This window comes from Letharia columbiana (assembly GCF_014066305.1).
Source record: "Letharia columbiana isolate WasteWater2 chromosome Unknown Sc0000091_s0, whole genome shotgun sequence".
Taxonomy (NCBI): Eukaryota; Fungi; Ascomycota; class Lecanoromycetes; order Lecanorales; family Parmeliaceae; genus Letharia; species Letharia columbiana.
Window position 1 is genome coordinate 45,028 of NW_023501136.1, and position 20,119 is coordinate 65,146.

At 49.3% G+C, this 20,119-nt stretch overlaps 9 protein-coding genes across 9 annotated transcripts; 3 read left to right on the top strand and 6 right to left on the bottom strand.

The window, feature by feature from the left end:
• Positions 1 to 32: 32 nt before the first annotated feature.
• On the bottom strand, positions 33 to 1,073 carry HO173_012717 (uncharacterized protein; the record flags this gene model as incomplete). The annotated part of the gene is made up of 1 exon (XM_037314551.1): positions 33 to 1,073. One exon carries the CDS (start codon positions 1,071 to 1,073, stop codon positions 33 to 35), a length of 1,041 nt encoding a protein of 346 aa, XP_037158566.1.
• A 4,158-nt stretch (positions 1,074 to 5,231) lies between these two features.
• Positions 5,232 to 6,399, bottom strand: HO173_012718 (uncharacterized protein; the record flags this gene model as incomplete). Its single annotated transcript, XM_037314552.1, has 3 exons — positions 5,232 to 5,821; positions 5,869 to 5,938; positions 5,989 to 6,399. The coding sequence occupies 3 exons, from the start codon at positions 6,397 to 6,399 to the stop codon at positions 5,232 to 5,234; spliced, it is 1,071 nt and encodes a 356-aa protein (XP_037158567.1).
• A 665-nt stretch (positions 6,400 to 7,064) lies between these two features.
• Positions 7,065 to 7,850, top strand: HO173_012719 (uncharacterized protein; the record flags this gene model as incomplete). Its single annotated transcript, XM_037314553.1, has 4 exons — positions 7,065 to 7,297; positions 7,420 to 7,465; positions 7,531 to 7,648; positions 7,708 to 7,850. The coding sequence occupies 4 exons, from the start codon at positions 7,065 to 7,067 to the stop codon at positions 7,848 to 7,850; spliced, it is 540 nt and encodes a 179-aa protein (XP_037158568.1).
• A 560-nt stretch (positions 7,851 to 8,410) lies between these two features.
• HO173_012720 (uncharacterized protein) lies at positions 8,411 to 9,773 on the bottom strand (the record flags this gene model as incomplete). The annotated part of the gene is made up of 4 exons (XM_037314554.1): positions 8,411 to 8,567; positions 8,637 to 9,255; positions 9,321 to 9,578; positions 9,626 to 9,773. The coding sequence occupies 4 exons, from the start codon at positions 9,771 to 9,773 to the stop codon at positions 8,411 to 8,413; spliced, it is 1,182 nt and encodes a 393-aa protein (XP_037158569.1).
• Positions 9,774 to 10,581: 808 nt separating this feature from the next.
• HO173_012721 (uncharacterized protein) lies at positions 10,582 to 13,248 on the bottom strand (the record flags this gene model as incomplete). The annotated part of the gene is made up of 1 exon (XM_037314555.1): positions 10,582 to 13,248. The coding sequence occupies one exon, from the start codon at positions 13,246 to 13,248 to the stop codon at positions 10,582 to 10,584; it is 2,667 nt and encodes an 888-aa protein (XP_037158570.1).
• A 308-nt stretch (positions 13,249 to 13,556) lies between these two features.
• HO173_012722 (uncharacterized protein) lies at positions 13,557 to 14,390 on the top strand (the record flags this gene model as incomplete). The annotated part of the gene is made up of 1 exon (XM_037314556.1): positions 13,557 to 14,390. The coding sequence occupies one exon, from the start codon at positions 13,557 to 13,559 to the stop codon at positions 14,388 to 14,390; it is 834 nt and encodes a 277-aa protein (XP_037158571.1).
• A 705-nt stretch (positions 14,391 to 15,095) lies between these two features.
• On the top strand, positions 15,096 to 16,025 carry HO173_012723 (uncharacterized protein; the record flags this gene model as incomplete). The annotated part of the gene is made up of 2 exons (XM_037314557.1): positions 15,096 to 15,145; positions 15,413 to 16,025. 2 exons carry the CDS (start codon positions 15,096 to 15,098, stop codon positions 16,023 to 16,025), a joined length of 663 nt encoding a protein of 220 aa, XP_037158572.1.
• A 682-nt stretch (positions 16,026 to 16,707) lies between these two features.
• On the bottom strand, positions 16,708 to 17,547 carry HO173_012724 (uncharacterized protein; the record flags this gene model as incomplete). The annotated part of the gene is made up of 3 exons (XM_037314558.1): positions 16,708 to 16,784; positions 16,840 to 17,453; positions 17,504 to 17,547. 3 exons carry the CDS (start codon positions 17,545 to 17,547, stop codon positions 16,708 to 16,710), a joined length of 735 nt encoding a protein of 244 aa, XP_037158573.1.
• Positions 17,548 to 18,438: 891 nt separating this feature from the next.
• HO173_012725 (uncharacterized protein) lies at positions 18,439 to 19,704 on the bottom strand (the record flags this gene model as incomplete). The annotated part of the gene is made up of 1 exon (XM_037314559.1): positions 18,439 to 19,704. The coding sequence occupies one exon, from the start codon at positions 19,702 to 19,704 to the stop codon at positions 18,439 to 18,441; it is 1,266 nt and encodes a 421-aa protein (XP_037158574.1).
• Between the last annotated feature and the right edge of the window lie 415 nt (positions 19,705 to 20,119).

Consider the following 20,119-nt stretch of genomic DNA (forward strand, 5'->3'; position numbering starts at 1 on the left):
ATATGCCGCCATGTCAAGCTTGGTGTATCTCCTCAATCCACGCCTCTGCCATCCCCGAACGGAAACGCTGGTATTATCAGAGGTTCTTCCCTCTCGTCCGCCGCCCTGGCGATCATCTTCGGTTTTTTGGAGACTTGATGATCCGCTCGATGAAGAGCCTGCTTCTTTGCCAGACTCATCGACCTGGTGAGCCCTTTCCAGCCACTGTTCATGGTGGTGGGTGGGTTGGAAGTGTTTCTGGCCCGAGCAACGCTACCCGGCTTCTTGCTGGTCGAGTTGTATGAGTTCCTAGGGGACAGGCGTGGCGGACTGAGCGAGTATGGGTCGTAGTCATTGTAGGTGGGAGCCTTGCGTAGTTCAAGATCGGGGAAGTAATGCTCATCTTCCTCCTCCTCCTCCTCTTGCACAATGCGAACACCGTCATCAGGAAGCCATGAGTCGGGAGCTAGCGAGCGGAGGCTGGCTTTGCGCGTCGGAAGACCAGCCTCTGGAGTAACAATCTTTGTGGCTTCAGAAGCGACCAAGGGCCTGTTCTCGTCTGTGACCGTGGGCATGCGGAGGGTGGCGTTCTTCACAAGTGAGCGTGAAATCACCGACTTCTCCGCTCGCTTGCGTTTGTGCATTGGGGCGAGGTTGGTGATGTCCACCAACTTCGGTTTGCCCATTGCGAGTATGGGAACAGCAATAGCAATCTCGGCTTCGTATTCGTCGGCGGTGACTGGCTCGGTAGTCGCCTCGACAACTTTCTCTGGAACCTTGTGCTTGAGCTCCTCTTCATTGCTCTCCGTGTCGCTATCGGGACTGGGAGAGGGTTCTTCCTCGCTCGACATGTAGCGATCATGAAGATTCGCTTTGCTGTATGTGTCGATGCGGAGATGGTTTGGGTTCTCCTTCTTCGAGGGCACTCTGCCGATTGTTGTCGACAGGAGATGCCTTTCCTTCTCGGGCCTCTCGTAAGTCTCGTCCAGGATCCATAAATGGTCTGCCATGGCGTTGTTGCTTTTGATACTTTGCTTTGCACCGTCTAATTGTCGTGAACCTGATACTGAGTGTCGATGATGGAGGACAGGCATAACCACTACTGCTGGATGGTGCTGATTGTAGGATGGTGGTCAGGATGGGAGGCTATGCTTTCATTCATGAACCAAGTTGATGATGATGATGACGATGATGGATGTGAGCTGAGCGTAGGAAGATTAGGCAATGTCACTGTAACAAGGCGTACAGCACGGTTTCAGAAGGACAGTGTTGGTTGGTAGTATCCAACATGGGGATTGTGGAAGAGTAATAATAATGGAGCTGAGGATGGAGTACGGTGGTTATAGTCAGCCGCGCCGCAGAAGGAAAGGCCGGCTTATCATATAGATTATGAAGGCAGGGCCGCAGGACATGTGCGTGTACCGTTTACAGCACGGTAAGATCGACAATCGCCAAAATAATAACCCTGGAAGTCGACGGAAGGTTTAACGGTTTGATGGTGGGGAGAGTGTGTACCTGTGAGGGCAAGGGTAAAATGGTTGAAATGATGAATGGGGTGTGGGTTTCAAGCCATCTATTGGCTAGGAAATTTAAAGAGGCTGCATGATCGTAGCCAACCGCAACTCCTACCCTAAGGTTAGTGTAGTTACGCTCGTGACATGAACATCCCACCTCTCCACCATCCATTGCTGCGCCTATTTATTTCCAGAGCGCAGCCATGCACGCCTCGTCACTCCGGGAAGCAAAAAAAAAAGAAAAAAAAAGACCCGACCAGTAGCTGCGGGTTTAACGGTTCAACGGTATGAGAATCGGTCTGATCACGAAAGGATGGTTCCGTGAAGCTCTGTGGTCAGATGCAAATAGTGCGTCAAATATGAATACCGTGGACAAGAGAAGGTACCTAATGCCAATCGATATGTAATGTACATGTTTTTAGGTCCCTCCAAAAAGCCCCCTAGAAGTGGCACCAAGCGGAGTCCTAGCTGCCCCTCAGCTAAACCGAAGGATTGACCACGTGAAACCGGCCGGGCCTGCTGTTTCAAGCCTGGCGTGCTTGTCTTGCAATTTACAATCTTCTGTCCATCTGCTTCCCGTGGCCCAAAATGACGCTCGACGAGCCTTCGACCATATGTCTAAATTATACAGTCACCAGTAAAGCACCTGAGGTCGATTATTTGGCCATCTTACCGTACCTTGTCTGTTTCAGTATCATTTTCTATCTGGCAATCCAAGTCTGAGGTCTAACTAGGTATATAATGCGGCTTTGCGCTTCTCCATGCTTCCATCCGCACAAGCCGTGGTTTTCGATTGTGATTGTGGATGTGATTGCTGAAGGAATTTCCCGAACGGCCACACATTTGGCTGTGGGCACTGGGGTGCATTAGCGTTCAATCTAACGGAGACAAAAAGAGGGGAAACGGAATAAAGAAAGCAGGCCCGTACTAGTACCTACATGACGCATGACGCAGGAGCATCCTTCAGCATTGCATGAAGCCGTTCGCTGCTAGGTGCGCTTCTACAATACTGATAATCAGCTTGTCTACAAGGTACATTCTTACATACCGGTACTTATCTACTCTCTACTCTGTACAGGAAACTGCAATACATGTTATGATTGGACAGTCGAATCGCCATCAGATCCAACAGGCCGGCTGTCCAACGCTAACTCTACGGGCTCGAGCAAGCCGCAAGTTTAATATTCTCCTAGGCAGTACTGTAAAGTAGGCACCAGATGTACCTTAAATAGTGACTAAAGTACCTACCTAATTCAATTTCTCCCACTCTTCGCCATCATACTAAAGTACTTACCTTAGATCAGACTACCTTAGATCTTTTATTACCATGAAAAATTGTATGGTACCGAGAGCATCTTTCTCTTGACCACGATACCATCTCTATCTATTCCTGTACCCTGACCTCTTTGACACCCACCAACCTCCGTCTCTTTTGGAAGCGGCCTGTCCTTTGCCATCATTTACCCACATGCTTCATCTTCCCTTCTTCGCTGCCATGCGATAGCCGGCCGTTTGTGTGGAGACTGGACAATCACTCGAATGCAGCGGCTGTCTCGATGAAGACGCATAGATACATACGCGTGCCACTAACATTGCCCATTTTTATGCGGCTGCATATGTGCCTTGCTTACAGTCGCATATCTTACTACTTTCACTACCTATTTAGGCAAGAAAACTTTCCCAACAAAAGCCTTTGCTTCCAAACGATGCCAGCGCTGGCAGATGAGCTACGCCTATTACTGCCGTGTCAATGCTGTATGCGTCAAGGCTCAACAGTCAGCAACGCCCGGACAATTTGCATCTCGGATCATTACAGGACGATTGGTCCGATCCTCAGATACTTCTAGGCCGAGCGATGAGGATAACCACTCCGCAATGCGTGTTTTTTGGCATCTGACCAGCGTCTATGAAGAGGTACGTGGCAACAGATTAAAGCGCTCTGGGCTCTAAGCTCTGGACACATTGCACCTATGCACGATGAACCTTGAAGTATAAATATTGCCTGTGCGGTGCAGAGAGCACAATTTTGATGGTGCCGACAAGAGCTTGGCGACAGCATTGAGCACCATCTCACATCTGCCCCGGAAGATCTGGCTTGCAATGATGCACATCTCATAACACGGTACAATGAATCATGAACGGCGTGGACAGTGACTCAACCACAGCTTTGTCCACTTCGACTTGTGCAGACCCAAATTGTTTCAAGAAAAGTGCCCGAAGCTTACATGTACCTACTCCGCTGGTGCCACCCAGGTTCAGGAACTTCAGGGGCCGCACAGTAGTAGTAGATCCGGCATATTTCGCCCTGGCGGTTTGCTTTCCTCTCATGCATAGATGTTCTTAGGACCGTGAGACTATCGAACCCAATCTCCCTGCGTTGGCACTGTTTATCCGCGGATTTGGATGAAAATCTAGAGGTTTCTCATTTCTTCAAAATGGTACTGGCTTAATACCTAGGTTGATGGTAATACAATCGTTATCTCCAAATTTGCACAACTGTCATTTCATCATCTCAATGATTAGTATTAGTGTCATCATTCTTTTCTTTCCTTACTCTACAGTCCAATATATCGTCTCCAAATACAGTCCATTCTCAACGTCTCCGAAGGAAGCTCATTAATTACAATATCGCAAGCATCTGTTATATCTCTGTCAACGAACTTCTGGTATTAATCGACGTCGCCACCTCAATACCGTTGCGGACCAAGCATAAGTCTCCATCTATCAGATCGTCCCACCCAGGCTGCTCAAAGCCATGGCTCTGCATAATCAGGGCCCACTGGAGTCGTACTGGCCATCCCAAGAAGGTACGACTCAGGGGCCCCCAATCAGGAAAACTCTCTTCCCGATTGTTTTTCATGCCATCGCAAACCTTAAAATATGCCACCGAAGTCAACTTCGGCTGCTATCAACCACCGTGCAGCTTTGTTGGCCTGCATGAATCCAGTCTGCCAAGTATACCCGTTGTTGATTTCTTCTCCGCACTTCTCGCTATTCTCACACTCTACATGAAAAGTATTTTGCAGCCTTTGGTTCGGATACAAACTTCTATGATAAGGCCTGGAATGTGTGGCTCAAAGTCTCGCACGGACAGAAGTACACGTACACGCATTATCATTCCCATGGAAAGAGCGAAAAGCTAGTGGAACGCCGCCAGGGAGTATGCAATTCCGGACGAGCGCTGTCAGACTCGCATGCTCGAGATACTATGGGGCTAGGCCTTCCGTCGTCTCGAGGAGCTAGATGGTTGAGAAACATGGCTTCCGTTTGGTTATCAGTAGCCGTGCTGTACCGAGTCAGAGGTACGATGTCAAAGAGATTGGGCACTTCGAGCCTCAGGCGCCGTAGCCGCTATTCATCAGCTTGGGCTTCATGCCACACAGCTTCATGATCAATACAACATGACAAGTATAGAAGGCTTGCTGTTCACCGGATGCTTATAGCTCGAGTCTGGAGAGATTGCTATTATGTTGTACATATTACGACTACTTCAAACGATTTTCCACTAAAGGTCCCGTAGCAAGGCCCTGGAACGCAGTCTTAAGGCCTCCGTTCCTGAGTGCACTGGTGCATCCGCCATGAGAATTGTGCCCACAAATCCGACAGGAGCGTAAAGCATCCACACCACCCTTACATAGTATCAAATATCATGACCTCCTGGAGTACGTACAAAATCGATACCCACTCCTGGAATGGCACGTGCAAAGAACTGTTTCCAGGTTCTCATGTATGCCACTCTTACCCCTTTCTCGACCGTGTCACCCTGGGCGTGATTCCACCATTTTCTTTCCCTGTTGCTGATCCATTGGAATGACCTCCCAAATGCACAGCATCTTCCATGCGTTGCACGTCAGGCACTTCCATCCTGCTCATGTCGATGGCCGCTCTTGTTGCCGTCTGGCTAAGTCTTCTGCTCTTCTTCCGCCCCCGTCCACCCTTTGCATTGTCTTTCTTGTATGTAGCGAAGTAGAAGGAGATGAAGAGTAGGAGGTAGGAGGAGATGATGCCCATGCCTGCAAAAGCAGCAAACTCTTCACCAGCGCATTTGCCGGCCGTCGGTAGGTTAGGGAAGTAGGTTGAGGAGAAGTAAGTGTAGGAGGCAAAATAGACGAAGCCAAGATCGATGACGAATTGAGCTATTTGGAGCCTGGTGATCCATTTCTTCCACGAGATGCGCACGCCGCGCGCGGCTTGAAAGTAGTACCAGTACATGACTACGTGGACGGTGAGATTGAGGGTGATGGGGACCCAGGAGACGGCGGTCAGCCCAACGAGTTGAGTATAGCAGAGCAAAGCAGTAGCCCCGTGATGATAGGTATGGAGAAAGGCTGGGCGCATCAGCTGAGTACTTTAGGATTAGAAATTCTTGACGTACTGAGGGGCTTTTTCTTGAGAACCATGAAGACAGTGTCCAACAGCTCCACGTATTTTGTAAGATAGTTCAGCTACAGGCTGTCAGTCCCAACTTTCCTGACCGCGACAGAGGAGTACGCACGTAATATAGAGTCACCAGAGGGGCTGTCCATCCTCCCCTGTGGTCGCATATGGCGTAGAAGACTCCATTTCTCGCAATTGTTGGTAGCAACTGCTCAGTGAAGAGTGCCAGAAGAACTCCACTGATAATGGTCAAAGCTAGATTGTGCACCATGAATAGGCCATTGAGCTTGAATGGTTCCCGATTTTTCATGAACTCTCTCCCTGCAAAGACCGTCACGTAATACGTTACGAGCATTGTTACCGTCGCTGTGAAGGTCGACAGAGACGTTGCACCTGGTACGAAGACAAATTTGTTTGCGGAGTGTCCCACGACGTGGGAATAGAGCTTGTCGAATTGAGGCCATAGTTCCACAATGAAGGGTCTGTCGAGCGTAGGTAGGGGAATGGAATCGAGACGGTTGGATGACATGATGCCGGTAGTCTGCCAAAGCAGTGAGCGCCTTTGGCGATTGGTACTGGCTAAGGGTATATTCGGTGAATAATAGTCAATGGGTCCGTATAATGGAAAAGTGGTGGAAGAATGGGCTTGTTGTGCCAGAATACTTTCACATGCGGCAAGGTTGATAAAAGAGTGACTAGAATCGAATGTAAGAAGGCGATTGACGACGTGACACTGCTACGCAAAGGTCATTCGAACTTGATGAGAAAGTCTGGAGAAAGGAGAGTTGGGAGGAGGGATGGTTGCGCGGCGCTGGCGGGCGCTCAAATTTCGGCTGATGGAAATGCCTCGACCAATCATGGCAGGCAATCAATCAGCTATCAGGGAAGGTGAGAGAAAGCTCAACGACTGCTCTCCATAGAAAAGAGAGAAAATCTTTGGACGAGAAATTTGCCTTGACCAGAAGGCAACTGACGAGGTCCAATTGACCATATTCATCGACGGTATCTGCTCCTTTTAAAACACAGATTATCCAGAATTGTGAAAGCTTCAATTACCACCGATAGGTACGTCTTTTGTTCAGCCCTAGCTCCCCTGATCTGAGGAGCAAACTCCGGCTATAGGTATCTCCGTACCTCCACTCACCATCCGACCCAGTTTAAATCTCCCCTCAGCGTCCTCACTGCGCATCCTCAATGTCTTCCGCCACTCTCTTTCGTCTAGCCGCGCGCACACAGCCATCGTACCTGTTCCGGTCATCGCAGCCAGCAAAGACAATCTCTCCAAGGGGAGTATACGCCGGCTCATCCGCGACGGTGCCATGCAATTACTTCAGTACAAGTGTTAGGAGGGCAGCCGATAAGGATGGACAAGAGGCAACCGGGGGCTCAGGGCATCATGAAGAGAGCTTTGAGGAGTTCACTGCTAGGTATGGGCATTTGGCAGCTCGTCTGTCCTCGACCTGCCCTAGCTCTCTGAGTGCAGAGCATCCAAACATCGAACCCTGGGGCAACTATGATGGGTCAATTGGCTGACAAGAGACGTTTCCAGATATGAGAAAGAGTTCGATGGTGTTCAAGATGTCTTCGAACTACAGGTAAAGACTACATCTCGCCCCGCAAAGCCGAACCCTAGAATTCTGAGTTTTTCGTCTTACAACAGCGTAACCTGAACAACGCTTTCGCCTACGATCTCGTCCCCTCTCCTTCTGTCATCACAGCCGCTCTTAGGGCAGCCAGAAGAGTTAATGATTTTCCCACTGCCGTACGCGTCTTCGAAGGTGCATTACTCACTTCAGCCTTTTCTTTTTCGAAGACGTACTCACCCCTTGAGATACAGGTATCAAGGCCAAAGTCGAAAACAAGGGCCAATACGACGAATACTTGCGCGATCTCGAACCGCTTCGGGAAGAATTAGGTATCGATTTGAAGGAGGACTTGTATCCCGAGCAACTTTACACTGGAGGTGCAAATAGGGCTTGAAAGGGACCGAGGGCGTATTGAGAAATTGGGGACGAAGAGGAGAATTGGAGAAGCACGTTACAACCAAGATTGCACGACGCCGTTTGACTCGTCTGTACGCGATATATGCACATAAATATCTGCCAAAGCTTGCTCGTTGCTCCGCTTCAATAAGGTCGAATGGCTTGCATATTACAGGTTTGTTCTGCGCTGCGCTGAGACCGATCTGGTAGTGCACTTTTGCCTTCAGCCTGGGCTCGGACACGGAATAGACCACGATTTGTTAGAAAGCGCCACGGTTGAAAAATTCTGACATTAGACTTCGTAAATTCGACGAACTTGAGCAGGACTACAAGTGCTCAGATGATATTTCATCCCAGTCTTGCACCATTGAAAGGCTATTATGTACATTGAAATAGCTCAGATACACAGGTGCCTCCGTGATGCCTTTTGCGCCAAAATGTACGTACTGTTGACATGCCGATCGAAGGTAGCAAATACCTACTATACACATAGTCATGTATAGGGAACGAGTTATTGTCTTCTCTCCCTCGAAGGCCCCATTGTGCCATCTTCAAGTATCAATCCATGCCCACGTATTTAAACCAATTAGGCCTGCAATCTTCCTTGAATAGGAATCTCTCGCCATCGGTGAAGCGGCCCGTGACACACCCTCTACATTTGGGCGATTTAGGGCAGTTGAAGTAGGGTATGTGCTGGTATCCTATATCACGGAACCTGGAATGCAGTCAGATGGCGCCTGTCCATATTGGGTTCGAGGTCGAATGCAGATGCGGGAAGTCTCACCAATGGATCTTGCTCTTATCCTCAAACAGTCCCAACGCAATACTATGCACCGGCGCATCCCCCCACCTCTCATAGAAGAAACCACCCGCTCGATCCAAGTGCTCGAAATAGTCTTCATAGGGTTTGGAACGCCAAAATCCCATGTCCGCAATCTCGAAATTGCTCCAAAAATGACACGTGCTGTACCCGTGCGCTTTTATATTGTGTTCCGGCCTCCTTTTGCTATCCACGACCCACTCCCTCGCATTGTTCTCGTGCAAATACTCTGGATGTGCCGCCATGAACTTTTCTGTCTCTGGCCACAAAGTTGGTATGGTCTGCGGCGCATCGTAAAGGTTGATCGTGAACCCGTACGTCTTATTGTGATCATTCATCCAGCGGAATATATCGTAGTCAATGTCGCAGAAGAAGTGTACTTTTGGCTCGACGCGCCAATAGTAGCGGACATCTTGGAGGGCTGGGTGTTTGTAGAACATGCCACTATTCCAGCGGCACATTTGATGATAGGATACCATGGGGCCGTACTGAACCTCTTGCTCTTCGAGCATCTTGGCAGACTCATCAAAAAGATCGCTATTGATCCAGGAGGGCACTGCCCAGTGTTCTTTGGGAATTAATTCTGTAGGAAGAAATTCTATTAATTTGCGAAGACGCTGGAATGAGGGGCAAACTGGACAGCCGTACCATAATTGCATTTTGCTTTCGTCTCCATCTGGGTTAGACGTTTAAAATCTTCTGAGAAGGGGACGTCGTTGAAAAATGTCCAGGGGTAGTTGAATTTTGAGTTCCATGTTCGCTCCAAGTCTCTCATGGATACCAGCATACCATCTAGCTCCTCATTTCGTACCAGCGCCAGCAGTGTCGCATTAATGCGAGGTGAATCGGGATTGTCCGCAGCATACCCATCGGCTCGCCATAAAGGTGGAGGAGGTTCGCCGTACTCTGGTTGCTATTAGCATGTACATGTGAGCATATTACGGTTGTTGTACCTTGTAAGGTCGGCTCGTTAGGAAGCTCATGCTCCAGATCGCCTGGTCCATGTATTGTTGGCGGGGTTCTAAAGGCCTGGAAGAGGAGGTAGAACAATAAAAAAGCAGATACTATCGCCAAAGCACGCAACGGTCTTGGGATAGCCATGTGGGCAGTCTTTCTCGGCCTCTCATCGACCAGTCACTTGGGAAACAATATAGGTATGAAGAGATCGTCATGGCCATTGGCATACTTCTTCTACCTCCCCATCCTTCATCATTCTTATCCTTTTCTCTATTCAAGAAAACATTTCACTACATATTGTCTAGTATCAACATGGCAAATCCTCGGCAAGACTAGAGCCGGGCTAGGCCCGAGTTGCCTCATTTCAAGACCATTAATCATTCTCCATTGCCCGCCTCGGCCCATCTTTAGGATACACATAAAGCATCTCCTGCATCCCCTGGCAGTCACTCCAGACCATATCAATGTACCATTATCACAAGACGAGACTCTGAGGCTCGCACGGATCAGCTAGAGATTACTAAACCTTCGTCTTTGTAGGAACCAACAACAGAAGCCCAGCCTTTTCAATTCACCGATCTGCGTTACAGACCGTTGAATCCAGAAGCCGCTTTATTGTTGCTGTCGATATCAAGCTTGCCTTTCATAATGCCAATAGCGAACGTCAGTTTCAGTCTTCAAATTGGTAACCTTGACTTTGGGATACCGACGGGTCACTGGCCGTAAGTTGGATCTAATACTTATGACCAGATGTAGTCTGGTTCTGCTGCTCAGATGTGTAAGAGGCTTTGCCTAGGTTCGTAGAATACGCGATGGACCCTAGAGCGTGTAAAGAGTTTCTGTCCTTCACAGGGTATCCTTGCAGCGTCTCCCTTTCGAGCTTAATGACTCGATTTTGCGTATTTGTGCAGCTTTCCTTGCTAGTCCCACTCCATGACATGTTCTCGAAGCATCACTTTTCCAGCCCCATAGCTAGATTACTGGCAAGCATTTCCCATGAAGGTGTACTGTCAGCTTTGCTGATTGCTCTCACTGCTACGGTCACAAAACCATGCAGACTCCTGAAGGTGTCGAGCATTTGCTTCAGCCTACCAGCATCCGGAAGCTCCGCATGCAAAGCGGAACAGGGACTGGAGTCGTCAGAATCGGATTCGGTGTCCTCATCGTCTGAGGCTGCTTTGGCCAGCTTTTCCTGTTTGAAATGAATTGCATGCTTTTGGTTGGCTTTTGTAATTGTGAAGCTACTCTCCCAGTCAGAGGATATCTGTCTGGTAGCATAGGAGGCATGCAGGTCTGAGAAAATAATTGTTAGATCAAGCAATGATATGATAGCTTGGCGAATAGACGCGTGTTTTTTCAGCAAAAAGCATTGATCTTCGAGTTTTGTAATGTAAGCCTGGTGGACTGCGCTCATACTGTCAACATCCTGAGCTCGATCCATGGCGATACGCATGTCAGCAGTAGCCACTGAAAGGACCATATTAGTGATGTAAGTCAGCATTGTGTTTGTCATCCAGAGGAGGCGGTGGCGAAGTGTGTAAAGTTGTAATAGTGGCTTCTTGTCTGTTGCTTGCACGCTTTTTGCGATTTTCTGCCGCTGGAGCAGATACTTCGCTCTCTGCAATTGCGTCAGGAAGACGAAGACACGCTGGTAGAGTTCAATGGAATCTGTTCTGATAACATTCGCAACGGGCCAAGGAAGAGTGTACGAAAGCCGAATACCCTCAAGAACGCTCATGGAGCGCCGGGCTCCATTTGACTCCTGTTGGGTTGCTGGACTCGGACAGATCTCAAGCCGATCAATATCAATGCAGGGAATAGATTTGAAAGCCCCTTGGAATAATTCAGTCATAGTGAAGCCATCATTCCATCGAGGATTCCCACGATCTATTTTCTCGAAGATCCGGTTGTTGACGTTGGTGCAAAATGCGCCTTTATCGAAGTAGATATACTCTAAGGCATCCAACGATGACTGCAAGCCACAACGCGAATCAAGTTGGGCACGAAGCTCCAACAAAGATGCTTGATGCTTATTGGCAATCCACTTATCGAGGGCCATGTCGAAAAGCTCGGCGAAAGGACTGAACAGGCCAAGATCCGCTGACAGACAGACAGATTCGTAGGTCAATGCAAGCTCTTTTGCCGGATCTTGTTTCAGATCATGGTCTTCCCACCCCAAACGTCTCAGAAAGTCGATACTTTTGCCAGTATTGAAAATCTTCTTCGCGGCTACATGGAGAAATTTTGGAGCGTGCAAGACACCATTGCTATCTTTGATGAGATGATATGAATCTTGCCACACGGAGTTCAAATGAACCTTTTTCTTGTCTTCTTTGATGAATATGACCCCATCGCGCCCTGTGAGCTGACCTTTTTCCATCCACAATCGTAGAGGCTTAAGGTACGTCTGAAAACAGTCGAAGAACAGATTGGCCATGTACTCATAACCTTCTGCATCTCCAATGCCTTGGTTGATACATGTTCTATCGAACAAGCATTCGAGTATGCGGAAAGGCCTTTCGAGCTTTGGATGAACGTCCAATTCCAGCAAAACGTCATATACCTGTAGTAAGAGTCGGCTGATATTGGAAGTCTCATCGTAGAGCGCCAAGAGACTTGGAAATGATTGGGCACCAAGGGAGAGGATCTTGGTTTGTATTGCAGACAAGGCACGGTCAACAATCTTTAGGCGTGAGGTAAGGGTCGCTTGAAAAGTCTGTTCGAGTGGAATCCTCTCGTCCTTTCCAACCCACTGTCGGACGCTGAGCAGCTTATTAGCAATTACAGCAAATCCTGCCAATAGACTAGTCAATGATTCATGAGAGGCATGCTCTAGAAAATCCGCTCTCGACACGGTAGTCTGCCCTTCGTCCCCTTGACTGAAGATAGACGTTGGTAACCCAAGGAGTAAGAAGATGACTTCCCGTCCCGCCTGCAGCTCAGTCAAGATCGTCTTTGGCCTACGGTCTTCGTCTTCCTCGCGAATCAAGTCAAACTTATCGGCATCTTGCGAATTCCAGATGTGCGCAATTTGAACTTCCCGAGGCGAAATAGGCTCAATCAGTGTTTCGATGCAAGCTCCGACCTCTTGTCCAATTACGCTGGACTCCGGCGTGAGTACTGAAGGATCAGAGTGAAATGATTCAATCCGCTCATCATCGTCCGAATCATCTGCCGTAAAATCCACATTCTTCCAGATACCATCCTGGTCATCCAATGGGTCTTCAGCTACGATATCGGCCCATGTCAATGGCGCAGATGGAAGCTCAGGCTTCAGCGATGCCAGATGCGCAAGATTTGGATGGTCAGTTGGTCTGTCCGATAGCTGTAAAAAAAGCGATAAAATCTCCGGAGTCCATCTGTTTGACGTTACGGACAGTTCTGCTCGTCGCAGATCCAAGGCGTCAGCTAGTACATCGTTGTTGAGGATCCTCCATTTCTCCTCCAAACCCTCCAATCGAGCAGTGATCTCGAATTGATTGATACGCGGAGAATGACTGTTTGCCAGAGTGCGCAATGCTGAACGCTTACAGCGGTCAACGTCAGCCTCTGACGGATCTCCGATTAAGGCCTTAATCAGTCTATCAACCAAGAAGCTGGTTTCCGCATTGTGTGCCATCAAACTGGAACAGAAGTCAATGGTTGACGTTCATTCGAATACCCCAAACAGTTGAAGCGCGACTGGACGCGATATTGAAACTAGTCCATTTAGGGGTTTAGTCTTACGCCCGTAGAATGTGTACCTTAGGTACTGGGAGACTTCAGTCTTCCACAAACCGTCTCCACCCAACTACCGCGCAGCAATTGAGAAACCTCTCGAGAGATTATGGGGAAGCCAGTTGAAGCTTTTCATTGTGGCGAATCCTACGGTCTGTTTGCCCTCAACCTCGGTTATCAACAGATAACAACAGAGGCTGTTGGGGCAGGATGTCCGAAGATCTACTTGACGAGATAGAAGCTATTCAGTCAATTTATGGCAACGATGTATTACGAGAAGCAGATGGTGCTTTTGTCTACATCCTATCGATTCCCCATGTCGAGGCCTCATTGCGCGTGCTCTTCCCGTCAGACTATCCTGAGTCAATACCACAGCTGCTAGGCATAGAAAGAACCGGGGCGCAGGCGAGAAAGGGTTACGGGAGCCATGTACTAGATACTGCACGAGCAACGTTACTCTCGGTATTCATTTCAGGCTCAGTCTGCCTCTTCGATCTACTGCAGGAGCTTGATACCGTGTTGGCCGAGGATTCCAATGGTCAGCAGTCTTCCCTGGCCGATCCTGAGGATGATGCCCGTCTTGTGCTCAAAGCCGCCCCGCCTGTCACTTGTGGTCTTGGGGAGGAGCCTCGCTGGATTCTCTCCTCAGCCGTCACCGAGAAGAAGTCGACCTTCGTAGCTAGGGCTTGCTCCGTCACATCGCCAGCCCAAGCGCAGGCATTTCTAGCTCACCTCCTCGTGAATGATAAACGAACTGCCAAAGCCAGTCACAACCCAACAGCCTACCGTATCCGTGCTCCCTCCACTGCCAAATCAGCAAGTGAGGTACTGTACGAGGATTGTGATGACGATGGAGAAAATGCAGCTGGAGGAAGGCTACTACAATTGTTGAAGATCATGGATGTATGGGACGTGCTAGTCGTCGTCAGTAGATGGTACGGCGGGGTCAAGCTAGGGCCTGATCGCTTCAGCATCATCAACAATGTGGCAAGGGAAGCTGTTGTCGAGGGAGGCTGGACGAAGAGCGGGATAAGGAACGATTAGGGACTGCATGGAGAGAGTGTATGCTTTGAGTAAGACCGTAGTGTTCTCTTCCATGTCGTCCTGATGTTATCTATCACACTGAATCGGGTACTCACTGAGACTCTCCCTCATCATTTCGTGATGCTGGGTTCTATTTTCAGCCTCTCAATTTGTGATTCTTTTTGACAATTCCACGGCTGCTATGCTCTCCAGCAGCTCACATCTGAGAGATACTCCACGTTGTCAGAGTTTAGGATACCTAATTACCACTGGGAAGGGTGAAACAGCAGCTGAACCTCGGAAGTGCTTGAGCATTGTAAGCCTCGGTATTAAAGCGGTACGGTGTGGTTTGTCGACTTGCTTAGGTCTGTCTATTCACTAAGGGATTTGCTAATGTGAAAGTCCATTTCACCCTCGACTCATTGTGTTCTGGCTTGCAAACTTCATCGCGCGGCTCAATTCGAGGCTTTCAGAAGAGTCTTCAGAACACCGACCGATGTAAATGTTTAAGACACTTGGTGCGGCGGTGATTACGGCTGGGTGAGCTTGGCCTCATTGGCTACAAACATAGCTCTGGTACGATTGCGAGAAGAAATCGTGTTATGGTGATCGACCCACTATGAGTTTTGTTTATCCGCATGCGCAGAGCTGTCTCATCCCAGACTCATCTGCACCACCCAACGCGACACAACCGCCACGTATTCAGCATGGAGAAATGATTTCGCCATGACATTTGGAGACTTCGGGTCGCAAAGATTTGTCTTCGCGCAACTGGGGTCATCCTTGCTTTCAGATATGCAGCAAGCAGCATGCTCGGACTTTTCATTGCTAATCTTTTCATCAAGTTGTTTGTCGAAATGCGGATTCTTCCTAATAATCTCCATCTGTGCCTCCAGACCATACCGCTCCCGCTGACTTTGTTGGTCTTTCCCGCGCCAGGAGCTCTTGCTGCCCCGAGCTTCGAGACTTTACCACTTGCGAAAAGGCAGGCAACTTGTTCCTGCAGGTCCCTGATCCATCGAGTTCAGCTGACACCTAGATAGAGCTGTTCTTCCCTCCACCGTGCCCATCGGCTTGCCTACAGTACCGACCAACGATAATCCCGGGTTACCCGCCCTGCCCAGCAACTTCTCGACTAACGGATATACGACTTCGAACAACTCTCTCGCAGCAGCCCAAATATTCGTTTATCGTGTCCCGCACTCCACCATCGAATTGCACGTCAGAACCACTAATCCTATCGACGGCCAAATCCTTGGAAGCACTCTCCTCAGGATCCATGAATTTATCAATGACGAGATCAGTCGTCACGGCGGTGGGCCCCTTGGCCCCAAGGATGACCCCTTCGTCTGGGAGACATCCGGCTCTCCTCGCAACCTGGCAGGAGGCCTCACGACGAACAACTTGCCCTTGAAGCTTACGGTAGAGAGTGTGCCTGGAGAGCATGTGACATGGGTCGTGTTGCTCATTGCGGTCGAAGGGCTGTACTTGTGTTTGCCGGCCGTGGGGAGAGATTTTGGAACGCAATTTGAGATCTGGGACTGGAGATATCAAGCGCAATGGGGGTCTGGAGAAGTGAAGAAAGTGAAACCTGTGACTGGGGAGTCTGTGGAGACGGCAAGTATAAGGAGTGGCGCAGAAGAAGTTAAACCTTGAACATTTCAGGCATAAGCTACGATACCAAAGAGGAATACTTCACGGAATAATTTGTTTTATCAAAGATTGAGCCATTTTCGAGAACGGCAAACTTGCCTCATGTCCTCATATCTTCATTAAGCTTCAAATTTTCTCGATGAAGCCAGGCTCCTCGAGCAATGATGTTCTCCCCTCCTTAGACGTAGATTCCCTCCTTTGAACTACCCTTTCGCTTCTCGAACTTAAACGTCTTGATTGCGTGGTATGTGCATTCAGAAACCTACAGTTTCCGGCGATTTTGCGTCTCAGAGAAGAGCTACAAGAGGATCTGGTCAGCGACTGGGTGATGAGTGGTTCTGCGGAGCAATCGCTCACATTACTTTTCTCTCGGCTCTTGATAGCTTCATCTGAGCCTTGGGGGCTGGAGTGGCAATAGCAGTGTCGTAGAAGCTGGGCACGGCCCGAAATGACGCGAGACCTTGCAAACGAAGGTTATGGCTCTGCTCGAGGCATGGTCCCCATTGGACAGTCGCCTGTCTCAACTAATTCAGTAAATGAGCTAGGGTGCCGAGATTTTGTTTCTCAGCACGAAGCTGTGGTGTGCCTTGCTAAGTGAATGACCGGCATAGCATCCTCAGCGTTGTAGATCCGCCATCAGGCTTCCGGGAGTCCCCATGTGGGTATGACGGCGTATGTGAAACGATCACAGAATGAGAACGAGGACGAGGAGAAGTATCAAGACAAATATCAGGATGCCAATGCAGCAACTTGACCATGTATCTGAGACGCGATTAGTCGCTTAGCCGCGGGGGTGATTGATCGAAGGTCCTCATACCCTCGTTATTCTTTATGACCCAGCCAACTCTCTTGATGCCGTTCTGCAGCTTGCCTCCCACTCTATCGGCCAGCCTGTCCGCATCTTCGAGCATCTCTCCCTGCTCTTCAAGCTCTCTACCCATCTCGTCTGCTTGCTGTCGTAGATTTCCCACGGTCTTGAATACACCATCTAGCGCCTCATCCTGCTCATGCATCATCTCAACTTGTCTTTGCTGTTCGAAGACGCCATAATCATCGCCGTCAGGTTCATCTGGGTCAAAAGCCGATGGTGGGGGCAGTGTTCCGTTCATGCCTTGGCCTTTGCTCTGGGCGCCAATAACGGTCTTTGCGAGCTCTTGCCGCATACTTTCAACTTCACCTCCGGCATCTTGTACCAGCTTTCGCCTTCGCCCCACCTCATCAATATCCAATCCATATCGGAAAGGATCCCCTTCGACAGCCTTTACGCTGTCTACTAGGTCTTGTAGGTCTGTGCTGAGATCTTGGACGGTGGACTCGAGCTCGCTGCGAGCTTGTGCCAGCTCAGGAGATGATGCGGATGAGGCGAGAGATCTTATTCGAAGGTAGGAGGAGAATAATGATCTCGTGGTCTTCAAAGTGGATAGGACATCACTGAGGAGAATCGTGAGTTTCTGACTGTTTATTGCTTGCGATTGACCTACGCCTGAGCCTGTAAGAATGGGTCATCCTGGCCGGTGAATGACATTATATGGACAGAAGTGAAAGGTACATGCACGTAAAGGCAGATGCACAGTGTCAGTACACTAAAATTTGGATGCCTACCTACGCCATTTCATGTCTCTTGCATCTCGGACTTATGGACTGCCGGACTCTACTAGACTAGTCAATCTTGGCATCAAGGCACCAAGCCTTGAACTTCAGACCTTGTTCAAAGTCTCATACATGAGCAATTGCTTGGGTAAGTAGGCTCATGATTGATTTTTAGAGTAGAGTGAAAGCCGAGACTCGAAAGAGGAGTATAGGGAGGAGTAGAGATGGAGTATTTTTGAAAATAGTTTTGGAGATCAGTCGGAGCACAAGGAAGCACTAGGAGTACAGGCCAAACATATAAAAAAAAGACGCTCGTCTTTTTTGCGACTTCAATCACATTGTATATATCCCCAACAGAATCACAAGCTCCTACATCAACACCATACCTGCTTTTACGCTATGTTACTTGGTATTTTAAAAAAATTTAAAAATGGCGCAAATCGAGTTACTCCAGACCCCAAGTGGCCTCTCGATCGAGACTCGATACCATATTGCGCCCTATTATTGCGTCCCGGTGGCCTGCAATAGGCCAAACTTTATGATAATGTTTCGCCCTTCACGTTGTTAATTGCCTATTGTCATGGGACTCACTATGGGCAAGGTGGAAGGATGTTCATTGCCAGTTTTCTTCTATTTTGCTTCTATGTAGTGAGCGAAATGATACCCAAGTATCCTATTCCCCACCATTCAGACTGTATGTACTAAGAACTGCATGCAATCAAAATTCTCACACTGGAAAAAAGGTCAAAGCAACCATCCAGAGTGTATGTAGATGTTATTCCACACTGTGGAGGAAAATGCCTTTGGCAATCTTATGAGCTTCTCTTCAGAAGAAGTAGCCGCTCAAAAATTTGGCGCTACGCTTGCCCTTTGCGGCGACCATGTACCCGCCAACGCACTTTGTACCAGCCGCCACAGGTATCCAGGTTACTGTAGATTGTGTCGTGCACGTCCCGATCTGTAATCCGTCGGGCGAGCAGACTGACTGGCCAGGAGTGGCGCAAGAGCCGGTAGAGGAGCCAGTCGATGCCGTGCCCGAGGCAGAAGCTGGTGCAGCGCTCGAGCCAGATGAGCTGTCAACAGCTGCAGGAGCTGAACCGGCGGCGGAAGATGGGGAAGCGGGTGCGGCGGCGGAGGGAGCGGCGGCAGCCACGGAGGGAGAGGCGGCAACAGAGGGAGCAGCAGCAGCCACGGAGGGAGAGGCAGCGACAGCGGGAGCAGCAGCAGACATCGAGGGTGCGGCGGCAGATGCAGAGGCTGCTGGAGATGATGCAGGTGCAGCGGCGCCTGAAGCTCCAGAGCTACCCGCATTGGAAGCTTGAGTGTCTGAGGAAGCGCTTGACGAGCTGCCAGATGCTCCACACTTGGGCCCAGTCGGAGGAGTCAAGACGTCGGCCTTATTGGCGCTGGCCATTTCGACCGACGAACCAGGAGATGGAAATTTTACATCTGTTGCTTCGGCCGTCGTGCAGTCCGTAACCGGGATGTTTGCGACGAACATGTCAGGGAATGAAGCCGTTGCACGTCCGGCAAGCTCGGGAATTGCGTACTCCTCCGTCTCGTTGAGAGAAGTCTCTCTCTTGCTTGAAGCCCCAGTGACCTTGATGGAGGCACAATTCATGTACATCTCACGATTACCCACCTTGTTGAACCAAGTCCATGCAAGGGTGTAGGCGCCAGGAGTAATACCTGCAGGAATAGAAAAATCGTATGTGTCCGGGTCAGGAGCGGAGGCGGAACTATCTGCTCCAATATTACCCGCCTGATTTCTAGCCGGACAACCTCCTTCGATTGAATGGATAACCATCCACTTAGAGCTCTTCGTTGCAGGCGTGTCCGTGGTAAGAGAAACTTGACACGAACCACCACCATGGACTGACTCACCCAAAAAGGAGAGCTTCTGTGAGGCACCGATAGCCATATTGGTGACTGTTCCACCAGAGTTGCTCGTGGCTTTGCACGGGAAGTTTGAACCATCGGCATTGAGGGGACTATTGTCGGGACTGCCGTATGGCGGAGGCGTGGCCATGACCATGTGACCCTGGGCTGTGGAGGCGAAAAGAGCGAGGGCCGAGAAGGAGAGAATGGTCATGATTGAAGACATCTTGTGGTTGGGAACGTGTTGGTGCTTCGTTCCGGACGAAGTGTTTTGGGTTAGCTTTGATCGGATTGATTCGTGACTGTGGTCGTGTGCGCTAGAAATAGGAGTTAAGGTTTGGAAGCGTTCTGTGTAAGTGGTGTGAGCTGAGGAATGAAGGGAGAGAGAGGGGAGGATTGATGGATATTTAAGGGCACGAATGGTGGCCAAAAACAATGGTGAACGCCTGGGTAAAGAACAAATGTGATTGTGCTTAATTCGACAATGAAGACGGTGGGACAATGCTATTGTCGTGTCAATGACAGCGAAATGGACAACCATTACTGTTGCATTCGAGACAATGATTTCAGAAATTCTAGAATCGAACAAATGAGCTTACCTAGGGTAATTGAACGATACTACAACTGTT